At 35.9% G+C, this 15875-nt stretch overlaps 1 protein-coding gene across 1 annotated transcript; it reads right to left on the bottom strand.

The window, feature by feature from the left end:
* Positions 1–1351: 1351 nt before the first annotated feature.
* Positions 1352–11826, bottom strand: SGO2 (shugoshin 2). Its single transcript, XM_088534718.1, is given in 9 exon segments — positions 1352–1461; positions 2554–2701; positions 5510–5754; positions 5756–7523; positions 8078–8307; positions 8699–8775; positions 9631–9708; positions 10125–10300; positions 11669–11826. Coding segments are annotated over 9 exon segments (2973 nt in total). The 5' UTR covers positions 11814–11826; the 3' UTR covers positions 1352–1355.
* Between the last annotated feature and the right edge of the window lie 4049 nt (positions 11827–15875).

The following is a 15875-nucleotide window of genomic DNA, read 5'->3' on the forward strand; positions in this document are numbered from 1 at the left end:
CCTTTATTTGGAGCACTGCAGTAGTCTAGCTGGTGGAGCCCATGGTAGTATATATCATCAGGATTTTTACCAAATAATAATAATAATAATAAAATAATGGAGACTGTCTCCAAAATGATTATTCCAAAATCTTAAATATTTGGAAAAATACAGCATGATCTTCTTTTTCTAGCTTCTAAACCAAGGAAAACTGTTCTTTGCTTCTATTGTGGCAAAAAAGTAAACATAATTTATAACAAATATTTCTTTTGCATTTCAAGTATCAGAAACAATGACTGTAACATAGAAAAACAGGATATTTTAATTTTAAAATCCTATTTTTTCCACATAATTAAAAGAATTGTATAAAACATCCTGTATGCAATTACTTATTAATAACACTGAATAAGAAAAAAACCTACTTTCGCATTCATTTCTGCATCTGTTCATAATAATCTTGCTTATGTTGTGACGTACACAATCACATTTCTGAAGGGAAAAAAAAAAAAAAAGTGTTTCACAATATTCTCAAACAATAATTTTAACGCTCCATTTTGCAATATAGATCACAAAGCCTGGATGGTAAATTTCTTCCTGGAGGATTTTCCACGTTAATGGAATAAGCAAACTTTCTTTTTCCATGGGCTCTATGTGAACACGTCTTACTATCTTTACTGATACAAAATCAGGAACTGGTGACCACAGCTAGGATGAGCTCTCTCCCCTTGAGGATCAGTGTCCCATACACAGAACTACCTCAGCAAAATTTAATTCCAAGTTCACGAATGATGATTTATCCTACAGGATCTTGGAAATGTTGCTCTGGGGCTACAGACTTGAAACAAACCAACAAACAAAACAAACGAACAACTCCCCTTCCCCCCCCCAAACACATACACACAATGAAGTTTTGATATGATATAATACTTGTAAATAAAGCCATTTATATGCTTTATCAAAATTTTGGATGCCTGTGTGTTTTCAAACTAAAACTGAGAATAAATCTGTTCACGATAAATACAAAGGACTCAGTGCAACTCACAAGGAATATTTATTTTATTCTCATTAAACCTTAAACTTTTTCTTACAAATTAAGAAGTGTGCAAACCCTTCAAACAGGCTTTAACTTACTGACTGAAAATACATAACACCACAGTGAAGTCTAACCTGTATTGTCTTTCTCCAGTGAGGCATTTTGTGTCACTTGCATACAGGCTTCTGGCTAGGATATTCCACTCTGGCAGGTGTGTTTTACCTTTATTCATCAAAGAATAATAAGCAGTGTACAAGGCTATACCTTTTGTTTGTAAGTTTGGGGCAGGGGAGAAGCTCACATTTTAAAATACTGTTCATAAAAGGCAATTCTCTTGCTCTCTTCAAATAAATTTTGATTTACTTTTAAAACTTCTTTTATTCTTTACTTTATAGGCTGGAGAATCCAGAAATTCTGTATCTGTAAACTGATCTCCACGCCTTAATTTGCTGCAAACAAAAGAAATAAAACAAACACCTATGGCAAATATGTAATTATAATAACAATTCCAAATGGTAAATACTATCAGTGAAAGCTTGACACACAAAATAAATTAAATCTATGAAGAAAAAAGGATGAAATAGCAAGATGTAGACAAAATTTGTTTTCCAAAAATAGTGCTGAAATCTTACTATTTTTATGTGAAACATATCACATTAATAATGCCCGTAATTTACTCCGTTAAGACAAAATGCAAAAAAAAAGATCTAAACCACAGGCCTAATGGCATCCATTTGGGGAAGTCTACTTGAAAATGTAAAATATAAGAAAGAAACGGTACCCAAAATCTCTCTCTTTTTTTTTTTTTTTTTTTTTGTTAGCTTATTGTCTCTCTCCAGAAATACAGACTTGAATCATTGTGGGATCTAACAGGGGAAGGTGTCAATATCATAATATCATAACATGATTTTAGTATGCAATTAAGATTAGTAAAACTTAACTCTTAATTCTTCTGCCTTCCTTTTACAGTTTTATGGCACAAATATCTCAAAAATACTAGTAACTAGTAGTACAAAAAGACACTTTCTTTGCTATTCTTGGTTCCTGTTTTTCCTTATTTCCATTGCTGTTCCTGTTTGCTTACTTATATATGTAAACGAAAATACATATATTTTTCTTCTCAAAACATTGGTGCATGAGAACATCAGACTAATTCTTTTTCAGTTCATAGGTTGATTTTCTTATTATTATGATTTAAGAAAACCTTGCTAATGTCTTTAGCTCATGGATGTGTACTCTACTAATGCATATAAACAGAGAGCTGATTTTTGCCTTAAATTAATATTACATTATTTCTTATCATAACAGAAATCTCTCAGAATATATCTTCAGAAATAATCAACTTAAAAGTCAATCAGGATTTAGGTCTACTCTGTTTGATATAAGTGCAAATACATTATTTTCTTAAGCAAGTATTTGATATTTAAATAATTTCTACTAATCTAATTGATATTACATAATTCCATCCTGTCTTCCTAAAAAAAAAATATATATATATATTAGGGATAGTTCTGCACTAAAAAAAATTTACTTCCACCTACCTGTTTATTTTTGGTTCTTTGTAGCAGAGTGGGGCTCTTTCTCGTCTTGCTCGTACTACTGAACTTTCTTCTAAAGTTTGGGAGGATTTAGACAAGGATGTACGATAACGTACACCAGCATTTGTCAGATCTTGCAAACCCTTTCTCCCTGTGAATACAGTAGTTAATATGCTTCATTCTAAACATTTTCTGAATCATTAAGTACATTATCACGTCATATATTTTTATTTAGTATTTATTTCACATAATTGGTTGCTGCTCCTAATCCGAAGATACTCATCAAACAATGGAATCTGTGAGCAAAAACACTGCCATGACAGCAGCATTCGCTGCTCTAGTCCGAGCTGTCTGAGGACTGCTACAACTGTTGGGACAGTCTAAGAAAGCTTCAAAAGTATTCTAAGTTCTAGAAAAAGTTCTAAGCTAGCTATTTAAGGCTTCCCCAAAGTTACTGCTATACTCAGAAAAAAAAAAAAAAAAAAAAAGGAAAATTGTAAACAGATCATGGCCTTAAATGTAGGGGGATGGCATATGATTATAATTCAAAGATTCAATCTGTATGAGGTTATATAGAACCACATTTTCCAACATTATGATAGTTTCGTTAAAAAAAAATGTATCTATCATTAAGTGAATGACGTTTTTAAATTTGCATATCATGTCGATACTTACCGTGGCTCATGTTTTCAATCACGTAACATGCTAAAGAGAAACGTTATCTAAAAATTAGCCAACCTTGATAAACACAGCACTATTTCTGTTAACTTTCTGTAAACACTGGAGTTTTTAAGACAAATTCAGAATGTTACAATAAGTATCAATACTTAATGTGGAGAAAGGTACTGACATAATTACTTTAAGCCACATGAAAAAAATTCTAAACCATTCACAGTTTTTCTGGGAAACAGTGATTTAGTGCAGAGTGTAATCCAAGATGGAAAAGAATATATACCTTTAATCTGGATCCCCATAAAGGCTCTTCCAAGAACTATTCCTCATGGATACAGATCAGGTTTTGGACTTCATTCATCCAGAGAGCACTTTGGATTTAGTTTTGCAATAGAATTACAACTCTTACATTCATTTCCCAAGTTTGAAGTCTTTGCTCATCTTAGATCGGATGTAACGAAACACACATTCTATTTATCTCATAGAGGATACTGATATTGGATGAATGACAAATTTTCTTTTATGCCTATCCTGAACCTAATAAATTATAAGATTGTTTATATGTTAAAGAAACAAAGATTTTGTTTCTTCGCGACAACATCCATATCTTGCACACTCTTAACAAAACTGATAGTGCTACATGACCATCTCTCTGTAAAAGAATTCTGCACTGAAATCCAGTAAAATATCTTAGTGGAGAAGACTGTTATTTATAAATATTCCTCTAATTTACTGTTTTATGTCTCTGCTTATCACATTTGAGAGGCTCTTCATTTTATTTGTCCTAACTATACATGTAAGTGTACTAGGCATATTAAAGTGACTTTGGGTGACTTTGCAGGAAGTGCCTCAAGACTTATGAGTTCTTTTTTTTTTTTTTTTCTTTTTTTTTCCCCTTTTCTTTTGACAGAATACATTTTTCCTTTAATGAAGAGCAGTGTCTACTTAATTTGAAAGAGAGGGGGCTCTCTCATGATGAAAGACCTCCCAACTCTGACTGTCCCAGAAATCAATCTTGACTTGATGAGGTTTAAATGAGAAGTAATTCTGACCCTAATTTCCTAAAAATGGAGGTGAGGAATCAGTTTAGCTTCTTTCTGAACAATGTTTTGAGACATGTATGTGTCAGAGTTATTTAAGGAAGCTGGATGCCTTTAAGCAAAAATGTTTACATTCAAACAGACATAACTAGATAGAAACTTTTGTGTCGCAAGATTTTCAAGCTGTCTTTTTAAGCACAGCTCAAGATAGTGATGCTGAGGAGCTGGGGTCATCAGAAAGCACTGTATTTCTTTTCATCCTTTTAATTCAAGGTAAAATGTATATGTTTTTGAATTTACAAAACAAAGAAATCTAAAATAGGAAAAAGCAACCACGAACTACCAAAGGAATCTTCCGTGTTCCAATTCTTCCAGTATACCTATTCCATGCTCTCACAAAATAGAAGATTTGTCAACAGTTTCATGGCATTCAAGTGAAGCTAAAGCAGTATTACACTAAGAATTCAGGAGTAGAATTCAGGATTAAATCTATTAATCTGAGCTAGGAAACGGACTCTAGCATAGATGTGTTACTCATACATTCCTTTACCACGTTTACAGTGATTTCACTGTATAATAAAATAAGTTAGAAGTTCTATTTTATAGACTATTGCAAAGTTTGATTTTTTCCTGAATATACCTACTAAAAAAAAAAAAAAAAGGTTATCATATGCAAGCATACTCATAAGCAGACGCTACAGAAGATCCACTCAAATATCTTCTCTAAATGTCCTGGCTATTTTTAATTCCCTTTGAATTGTGTTCCTACAGAATTACGGATTAAACCTGCAAACTTGGTTAACTTTGTCCTCTATATAGAAAGGAAACAATGTAGTTCACTGATCTCTTTTGTGCTATGGTCCAAACTATTTGTATCTTTTTATCCCTAACTAATCCTAACCACTCTTTAGTAAAATTAGTACAGGCTCCAAATTTAACTGTTTCTCAAGAATGTAGACTACTTATATCTGCCAGGCTAAACATCATCCTGGAATATATTACAAAATAATAGGAATAGTAATTACAACTTGGAAGTACATCATGACTGATAACATGGCAGAGGATATGAATAATGATAGTGATTTTCTGTCTTACCTTCCACCACTCAGATTTTAGCTGGTCTAAGTAAGGAATAAGAACAGGGTAGCATTCAGTGAAGGTTCCCTACCACTATTCCAGGAATTACGCAATTGAAAAAAGCCCTTTTTTTCCATCCCCCCATATACTCACACACCCCATGAACTCACCATGATAAGCTGTCAGAGACTTTTTACAAGTTTCTGTAGGAGCACGAACCGTTTTTTTCTCTGCTATTTCAGCACCCAGTGTCTTAGCATGATCATTTTTTCCACAGATTTCATGTTTTTTCGGGATAGACAAGTCCGCAGAAACATTATGGCAATCAGCAAATGGCAGCTCCATATAGGGAAGGCATTCCTGGAAAAAGCTACCTGAATTTAATGGCATATTCTCAGAGCAGTCTACATCTAAGACTTAAAAACTCTGATTTTTGTACTGTAGGCTTTAACTTACTCATAAAGGGACTTACCTCAGGCAGGACTTTCTTGTCCAAAATTTTCTCCTCACCTTGGTCAACATTCCTAATATCCCTTTCTTCTGGTCTGATCTCAGTAAAATTAGAAATAAAGCTCTGTTTATTCTTTTTTTGATCATCAGTAGAATTAATAAAGTAAGATTTCCTGTGTGCCATTGATGAGGAATCTACCTCTTTCTTTAAAATGTCAGTTCCCTGATCAGCCACTTGTTTTGTGGAGGAAATATCTTGCAGTGCAGTCATAGCTACACCAGCCTGAGAACCTAAAGCTCCTCGTAGTAGCTTTGTTTTAGCTGTTTTATTTCCATGGGCAACATCTGTATGCAGTGAGTTTTTATTTTTTAACCCTTCAGATCTACAAAACGTGAATTGCTTAAGGTTTTCTGTTGGTACCATACATACTTTCGACCTAGCTTTTGCTAATGTACGTTTTAATCTGCCTGGCGAAACGTTATTCCTTTGGTCCATTTTCTGAATAACTTCATGAATGCTACCACTTTGAGTTTCTCCACTTGGTCTGTAACTAACTTTTTGGTTGCATTCATTCTTTACAATGTTCTTCTGCTCTTCTTTTGCGCTGTCATGTTGGCATATTTTTGTTGGAGACCTTTCTGAACCATATTCTCTATACTGCCTATTTTCCTCTCTACAGTATCGTGTAGAGTTCCTGTTAGAAGGATTCTGAAAGGCTTTCCTATTTATTTCTGCGCTGATACGTTTCTCATTTGTATGCAGAGACTCCTGTTGCAAAGACAATGTATTAGAAATGTTATCCTGCAATGGACAACTTTCAGCACAATAAACTTCAGGTGATAATTTATTAACAGATGTGTTAGAGTTTGCTTTTTCTATTTTGTTTTCCGTATCTTCAAACCATCCTGGGCAGATTTCTCCCTTTATTTCCTGCTTTTGTTTCCTTGGACTCATGAGGTTAACCAAACATTCCCTCCTAGTATCCTTAGCTTTATTTGTGCAGTCCTGCACTCGATAGCATTTGCTGGTATTCTTAAAATTCTGTTGCACTAAGGAACGCCCTGTGGGTAGCTGTTCTGATTCTCTCTGATTTTTGGATATTTGAATTCCTGAGAGATTAGTTTTTGAAGCTGTACTACTCTCAGTCTTAGAGTGTCTTCCTTCTGCATATGAATTTGAACTTGTTTTAGGCTTGCTTTTAGTTTTCTCTTTAGGATATTTTACTCTTCTGAAATTTGCTGATACCTTATCAGAATTGGCACTACTGTTTTTATTTTGGTGCAATTTATCTTTTGATGTAACTGAAAGTAGCTCACCTACATCACTGGCAGTCAACTCCATATCAGCATCATAAACAGTTTCTTCAGGCTTGATCTTGTCTGCAGTAATCTTAAAATCAGTGTTACAGTCAATGCCAAGTGGAAGAGGTGAAGGAATACTGTGAGACAAGTCACTGGGTCTTGCCTGCAAGTTCACATCACTGGTGTTGCTGCCACTAATACCACAGTGAAGTGGATTGGAACTGCATATTTTATCAAAATTCTTTACATTATGTTGAGTTTTTGACCTATAATGTACTTCATGCTTCTTTCTTTCAGTCACATTTTCACAGAATGGCAATGAACTATCAGTACATTGTTTTGGTAGCTCCTCAGTCTGTCTCAGATATTGTGTATTTTTGGTGCGAGTCAGGAAGTCATTGTTGTAATTCAGCTCTGTACCTAACTGATCTTCTGCAAGCAGAGAGAGAAATTTCAGCAGCTTGGTGAAAAGGAAAAAACAAAACAAAACAAACAAAGAGAGAGAATAGAGCAGAACTTTCAGAATCAGACAGATTACTGAAAGTTGGGTCAGAAGCATAGAAAATGTCAAGATGCATTTTTTTTCTGATGAATACACCTTCTCAATATTTGGCAATATGAAAGAGTTGATAAGAACTCATTTTGCCTAATAACAAAGTGAGATTTTTGCAATTCGTTATAGGTAAAAAATATTATTTCTTTGACTACATATTACTTATTTGTTATGTTAGCATTATTCCACTCATGTTAGTTTTTGTTTGTTTGTTTGTTTTAAATGGTTTCATCTTTTTCTCTTTCCCCCAGTGAACATTATTCTACAAATGATTGTCAGGACACCTATACTTACAGGTAAGCATTCTATTCCTGATAAGTTTTTCAGAGATCAAGGACTGTGCTTAGTGATTCATTCCTTGTGCAATATAGATTCTATGCTAAGAGTCATCAACTGCTGAAAAATTAATCACCTGTAGAGAAATTCATCCTACCTTTTAAAAATGCATTTGTGTCAACAGCTGCTTCCGCCTGGTCTATTTCATCTGACTTTGGGTTGTTTTTATCAGATTGCAATGATGGCGCAGACCCGAGCTGAGCTGAGTCTACTTCCTTTGACAAAACAGTGGGACTTTTACAAGAATTTAGTACTTCAGGAGGACTGTCCTGCTCTTTTGCACTAGGTGTTGCAATTAAGGGAAGGTTCATTGGCGGTTCCAGAGATCTGAAAAGAGAAAATTTTACTGTGAAGAGTATTACATTCTACATCACAACATGCACTTAATACATTCCCTTAGTAATATAAAAAACAGAAATGAAGAACTCAAGCACAAAATGTGCTTTACTTTTGGCTCTATCTTAGGTAAAAAATATTTTTTTTCTGATAAAGAAACTGCTTTGCATTGAATAAATTGTTTCTTTGTGAGAATTCACCAGTCTTCATCTACCAGTACTGCTCATAGTTCCAAGTCACAAATCGGTAATTTCCAAATTGGACAGATATTTTTCTCATTACTTCAAAAATATTAAAACAAAACATACAGCTTTAATTGTAAAATAATAATAATAAAACCTGTGGATGCTTAGTAAGTTCCACGTTTAATATAATCACTTACCTAGCTGACTGAATGACACCAAGTTGGTCATGAGTACAGCTGCTTGGACCATCTGACAGAAGAGAGCTGTGAAGATTCTTTCAGAAAAGAAGAGTGGGGAAGTAAAAAAAAAAAAAATTCTCCTAATTTTAAAGCATTAAAAATATCCCCTAAAAATACCATTAATGGACGAAAATAGAAATACTGATCAAATTAGTGGTTCACTGAATAATTCTAACTTTAGGATATAAGATACATATTAAAAAAAAGTGTACATCTGAAAATATATTCCTTCAAGCATACACAAATTATTGGGTATGCTTGAAATGGATCTTGAAAAATATCTTGTAGCAAAATCTAGTTACTTGCAACCCAACAGACTGTAGATTTTTTCCATTTCCAAGTGTATTATGCTCACAGAAGCATAAACATAAAACAACTATTTAGAACAGACAGTAAAACTAATATTTTGTTAATACAACACAGGCATAGAGTGAAGCAGAAGATAATCACTTAACTGTAATTTTGCCATGACAGAAGCACTAACATGGGCTACATTTTCTGGCAGAGTTATCACATGGGAAATATTTATTCCTGCCCCACCCTCCAGCACTAAACTAGCAGAGCAAAGCAGCTCGTTAGTGAAGAATGCCACCTACTGCAGCGCTGCACCTTGCTTTTAACAAGAAGTCATCAGGTCCGATACACAACTTATAAATTCTTTGTAAACAAGATCAAACCGTAGGGTTTTTTGTTTGGCCGTTTGTTTTGCATGCAACAGCAAATTTTTCAGTGACTTCTTTGTAACTAGATTTCACCCTGATTTTTAAACAATTGAGATAAACATTTTAAAACTCATAACTGATTTCCACATTCCAGTCATTCAGTTACTTTGAAAATATTAGTCCAGGAAAAGAGTTAGATACCGTTAATAGTGCAAAAAATCATCTTACCTCAGAAAGACTACTTATTTTTATCGCAGTTAAAAGATTATTATTCAAAAAAGCTTCTATTTCTGTAAGAGTTTTATTCTGTATATACAAGAAAAAAAATAATTAAACAAAATTACCTTTAAATGGCTACCAGATTATTTTAAAAGAGATGATATACAAGTGACTATGTTGTATTTTTTTACATTCAAATGAAAGACAAATTAGCTTTTTATACCACTGCAGTACTGATAAAGTCGAAAGTGACACTAAAATGGCCACAGATGGATAGATGCATCAATGGACAAAATAGTGACCACAAAATCAAATTGGAAAAAAAAAAAAAAGAAAAATCAGATGTGAACAATGGTTTGCTATGATGTGCTTTAACTGCACAAATGATCCTCTGAGACTTGCCTGCTTTAGACCACCATTTTAAGAAACAATATTATGCTTTAAAGACAAACTGAAGTGTGGTTTAGCTCCTGTAACCTTAATTGATATTATTTACACCATACCAAACAGTTTAGTTTTCGACGAAGCAAGATATTATGAAACTGCAGCTCTTCTGCTTCTTTCTGAAGAAAAATCTTCTCATTCTTTAGCTTCCGAGACTTTTCTTTTTCTACACTCAAAGCCAGAGCTAATGCTTTATTATTTTGTTTTAAAGACACTTTAGAAATAGATGAGTTATCTAAAGGAGACAAAAATCATACCATTTTATTTCCAACAGCTTAAGTTCCAGACTCTTTCTGTATGAACTATCACTGTCTAGTAACTTTTCTATCAATGTATTCTGGTGAACAGCAGCGAAGTCCAACATTTTTAATATAAAATTGCTTTTAGTTGCATATCATTCTGAAGACTACGCTGTCAGGATAAGATCACAGATTCTGCTCTAGTTTGGATTTTTTTTTAAGTAATTGTGTTTTAAGAAGAAAGCATTTAAAAGTGAATAGTTTTACAGGTATAAAAACATTTCTAGCTTTATAAAAAGAAAACGGAAAAACAAACAAACAAAAAAAGGTTTTCTTACAATGAAAAAGTACAAATAGTTTGGGTAGGAATATAAGATTCACCACAGAAAGAAAAAAAGTTTAATCAGAAATACACCTTTCACAGCTCTAAAAAATAAATAAATAAAATTATCTACTTGTATCTTTCATAAAACCTTTTAGGACTTTTTCTTAATTTCCCAGTGATACTACATATTAAGAATATGCTGCTGAATTACTTGGCTTCATGTGCACGCTAGACACATAGCTATGGTTAAATACTGTTTTTCCACCAAAAATTAATAATTTTGGCATAAAAACACAGTAAGTTCAAACACAGATACTAACAGCTGCCCTCGCAAGAAGTCAATGCTCTTAACCACGTTGCTCGAATTAGGGAGTTTTGAAGTAGCAATGCACCACTACATCTATAGTTTCCTGCATTTTTCAGAAGAGGTTCTAAGAAGTTTCATAGTACTGCTTTCATCAGCATTAAAAACAAAACCAAAATGGCTATCATGAAAAATTTACACTTGAATTTAAACTTGACATACTGGTAAAACAAGGTACATTCTGGAAAATGAATGAATCTGCAAATAAATATTTGTTTTTTTTATTAATTAATATGACTCAATCAAAAATTCTATTCAAGTCCCATATCTAAATCTCATTTTGAAAATGAGAATACTACATATTACAGAGCAAATATATTTTAAAAGGTGTTAAGCTCTTTAAGGTCTTTCAAATGTCTTCTAAACTTACTAATTTTGGTTACACAGTTTTTAGACGCCTAAGATAAATAACTCATGGAGGTTAGAAACGCACCAGTCTACTTTCTTTAAACACCGGCCATGCCAAAGACCAAGCGCTGAAAATATTTGAAGAATGAGATAATTTAAGGTCATGTGTTTTAATCTTCAGACTATCCTAAAATTCTAAACATACTATATTAATACTCTTAAACTAGGCAGCAATTCAGCAAATCATGTTAACTATCTACTATTCCTTTTGAATTCATTACCCCATAAGAAAGTAAATAGCTTCTCTTTTACTTTAACAGGACTTACTTATTAATTTAGCTTTTATTTTAGATGCTAGAGAAGTGTTCAGTCTTGCAGCTTGCAACGTTCTATCCCTCTTCTTCATATGTCCTTTAGCATCATCCATAGTTAAAATAGCAGACACTTCAGCAGTTGCTTGCTCATTCATCATCAAAATGAACCTGTATCTTTTCAAGAGAAATGCCTAGATAATAAAACACGGCTTTGCTCACACTTTTTTAAGCTGTAACCCTTCAACAAACCCAATAAGGCCCATCAGGCCTTATTACCTGGCCTTGTTACCTGGAATGGAGAATGGCTTCAGCCTTCAAGATGTCTGCTCCTACCTAAAATGGAACTTTCGTTCAAGAAGCCCAAACAGGTTAATGGTTTGTTCCCCAAGATTTTCAAAATCACATTATCGCAGAGATTGGTTAAGTACATCACTAATAAAAATGAAGACTGAAAGGATCATAGATATTTACCTTGTCCATTCCCTTAAGCAATCCCATTTTACACTTGAGAGGAAAAAAAAAAAAAAGAAAAAAAACTACCACTTCATAATGTAACCAAAACACTTTTTTTTTTTTTTGCTCTGCCAATACAAATTTTGCAAGCTAAGCTTTTAAATAAGCAGCATCGACTTATTCCTTTCTCCAGAATCCAAATGCTATGTTTTACTCCTTTTTTTTTTTTTTGGTAAGAAATGCTTGTTTTGTGAGAAAAGTTGAGGTAAGCTTTCACACAACATCAAGATCTAAAGTTTTATGAAAAGACACAAACCTTGCCCGACTTGTTTTAAAGTAGCAACAGACTTAGATCTTAAGATCTTAGTCTTAAGTAACTTACCCTCCAGCTTTTACTCAGGCTGGGCACTAGGCACACACCAAGCCGCCCGGGTGAGGGGAGGGTAAGAACCAGGACCGGAATCTATGTCCCCGCCACCGAGACCCGTCCCTAAGCACCAGAGCGGCCGGGATCCCCGCAAACGGCTCCAGACGCAGCTCTCCCGCCCGCGGCCAACGGCTCCCGCGCGGCAACGCTCGGCCTGGGGCAGCCGTTGGGCCACGCCCCGCGCGGGCCTCAACGGCCGCGGGTTGTGCGGGAGGGCGGCAGCGGCCCCGCGCCGCCAGGCCGGCCCTGAGGCCGCGTCCGCGGGAAACACCCGCCGAGGTGAGAGAAAACGCGTCCAGGCGCCAGACGTCTGTATGTAGCATATAATAAAAGCGGTTATTTGGTCAATTATTTGCACCTGATTTGGTCGCATACAACATAATACCAATAAATGAAAAGTTCATCCAATTAAACTAAATAGGTAAAATTACAACTTATCACAGCCTTTTGCCCCCCCCCTTTTTTTTTTTTTTAATGTTAGACTAGATCACAGAATCACACAGAATCACAGAATGGTTGGGGTCGGAAGGGGGCTCTAGAGACCATCTAGTCCAGTCCCTACTCCAGCAGCGACACCCAGAGCAGGGGCACAGGGTGGCAGCCAGGCAGGTTTGAAGATCTCCAGAGAAGGAGCCTCCACAGCCTCTCTGGGCAGCCTGTGCCAGGGCTCTGGCACCCTCACAGCAAAGAAGTTCTTCTTCATATAGATCAAACTTCCTATATTTCAACTTATACCCATTACCCCTCGTCCTGTCACCCGCCACCACCAAGAAGAGCCTGGCCCCATCCTCCCTACATTCTCCCCTCAGGTACTTGAAGATGTTGATCAAATCTCCTCTCAGTCTTCTCTTCTCCAGGCTACACAGGTCCCGCTCGCTTAGTCTCTCCCCATATGATAGATGCTCCAGTCTCTTCACTGTCTTCGTGACTCTGCGCTGGGCCCTCTCTAGAAGGTCAATGTCCTTGTACCGGGGAGCCCAGAACTGCACACAGTACCCCACATCATAAAATCCAAAGCACCAAATACCCACACTAGCGTTTCCTGCCCTAGGAGAGATTTGGCTTATTTGGCCTGCTGTTTAAGGACTTCCTTTACATAAAAAGAAGAAATCCACACATTCCATCCCAGTGGAAAGCTGAAGGGTTTGTTTGTTTGTTTGTTTGTTTTTGTCTGATCTTTAGCTAGTAGCCATAAAGGAAACAGTAAAAAATTAATAACCTCTAGAAGCAATAAGTTCTAGAGCAATACAAAAAATACTCTTTTTCTGAAGATTCACACAGATGTGCTAATTGAATTGTGAACATTAATATATAAATAAAATTTTAGAAGCACAGATTTTCTTACAATAGTGGCTTTAAAGGTGGTGTTTACTTTTATTTAGGCTCCTGAATTAAGTAGTAATCATGAATGTGCTAACATTATAATGGACTATAAAGAAATGAAGGCAATCCTGAAATAAATACCAGTGATACTAATTATTTGAAAATGTATTTGTAAGAACTTACTAATTTGTATTGCCTAATGCGAGTAGCACCTAAAGAATTTTTCTTGCCTGCTTTTTCTTAATTTCTACATGATGTATAGTAATTTCCCAGCATAGCCTTGAAGTTACAAAACCCTGCACTGCTGTAGGAGCCCTTTAGAAATAATCAAGATTTAACCTAGCACACCTTTCCCATTACATTTCCCCTCAAAAGACACCCTGGGAAGCTCCTGTAGCCACTGTGAGACTGCAACTCTTTCATGTTTGGCAAATAAAAGAGCAATTAACCTTTTGAAAAGGGTACAAATAATAGCAAAGCCAATCAAATAAATGTAACTTACTTCCTTATCTTTCCTGCAGGCAGTATGTTTTCCTTTATCCAACCAATAGATTTCACTTCTGGTTTTAAAGTGGTTCGGCTCCTGAAGGAGCAATCATCAATTTGCTCCTATTTAATGTTTATGTTACTACTGCTGACAATAAGCTTAAAATAAAACATAAATATCATAATTCCATAGGGGGTCAAACTTCCCTTCACACTCTGCTGATGAAATCCTGCACTGTGTTTTACATGTAAAAACTTACTATCTACTCAAAGTGAGGGAGAACGAAAAGCACTGCCAAATTTCTCAGCCTATGTATCTTAAGTATTTATTTACAGCAGAAAACTGTTTTTCAGTGATTTGACATCTTAAAACTGGCTTTTAAACTGTGCAGACAAAAGCTGCAGCACATCCCACAGCTCATTAGATGTCAGAAAAGAAAGGGAGTTGAAAGCAAGACAGATGGAGGCCTAAGAGCCCTAATCACATGGCAAGAGTCAGATTCAATGTGTGTCTTATTAGAAACCAGCAACTCCACCTCCAAAAAGGTTATAGTTGCAGAATTAACCACCTGGGTTGTGAGCTATGACTAAAGTGCATTAAAGAGCAGGTAGGGTACACAGAGCAGCTAGTCCCCCCTGCAAATGTTCTGATATCTGGCAAGAACCGAGCTCATACTACAGCTTTCCCTGACATTAGGATATTAATAGGCCATTTTCCCCTAATCACTCCCTTTCTTTCACAAGCTTAAAGAAAATTCATTTTGGGTAGGAACCTGCCAGCCAGAATTTCCTGAATTCTTCGCTCTGACGTGGGCTCTGGCACTCTCTTGGCACAGGCTGATTTACAGAGGGCACAGGAACCATGGCACTGGGCAGTTTCCTTTCCTTGCTTTGACTGCAGCATGCTTAGTTGCTAAGGTGTGGAAAAATTGTTTGTGGAAGATTTGTTTGAAAGCAGGAACTGAGAGGAAAACTAGGGCCTAACAGAAGTTTTGGCATTACAGAGGCCTGCTTGGGGTGCTACACAGTTGCCACTTCCAGGATGGTTGGTACACACGGACTCTGCTCCTCCACGGTTCCCTGGGCAGCACAATCTGCCCTCCTCGCAGCTGCAAAGGGGAGTAACGGAGGATGGAGCGGGGTGAAGACACCGCGGCCAACTCTGTTGCACTCCCTGTGCTGGGCTGCTGATAAACCGCACAGTGGCTGTCTAATGAGAGATATACGATAACAAGTCTGGTGCTGAGCCAGCAAAGGTGGCAAATGATGAACTTTGCTTGAACTTTGCTCATTATAATGCGAAAACCATACCTCCATCCCAAAAGTTACCCACCTCTGAGGTACGACCACCCCTCACTGAGCATGCGCTCTAGATTTTCGGGTGACTGTACCTTTAAATGAAAGCGAGAAACTTTTTCACCAATCAATAACAATATTAAGTATGACTGTAGTCACTCAAGCTCCACCTGAATGTAAAGAAAAGTATAAAAGGTGAACTAAGGATGAAAAGTCTGGAGGGAAGAATCCATCA

The sequence above is a fragment of the Tinamus guttatus genome, unplaced genomic scaffold, assembly GCF_059628265.1.
Source record: "Tinamus guttatus ecotype Peru unplaced genomic scaffold, ASM5962826v1 Tinamus_guttatus_pri_ptg000592l, whole genome shotgun sequence".
NCBI classification, from domain to species: Eukaryota; Metazoa; Chordata; class Aves; order Tinamiformes; family Tinamidae; genus Tinamus; species Tinamus guttatus.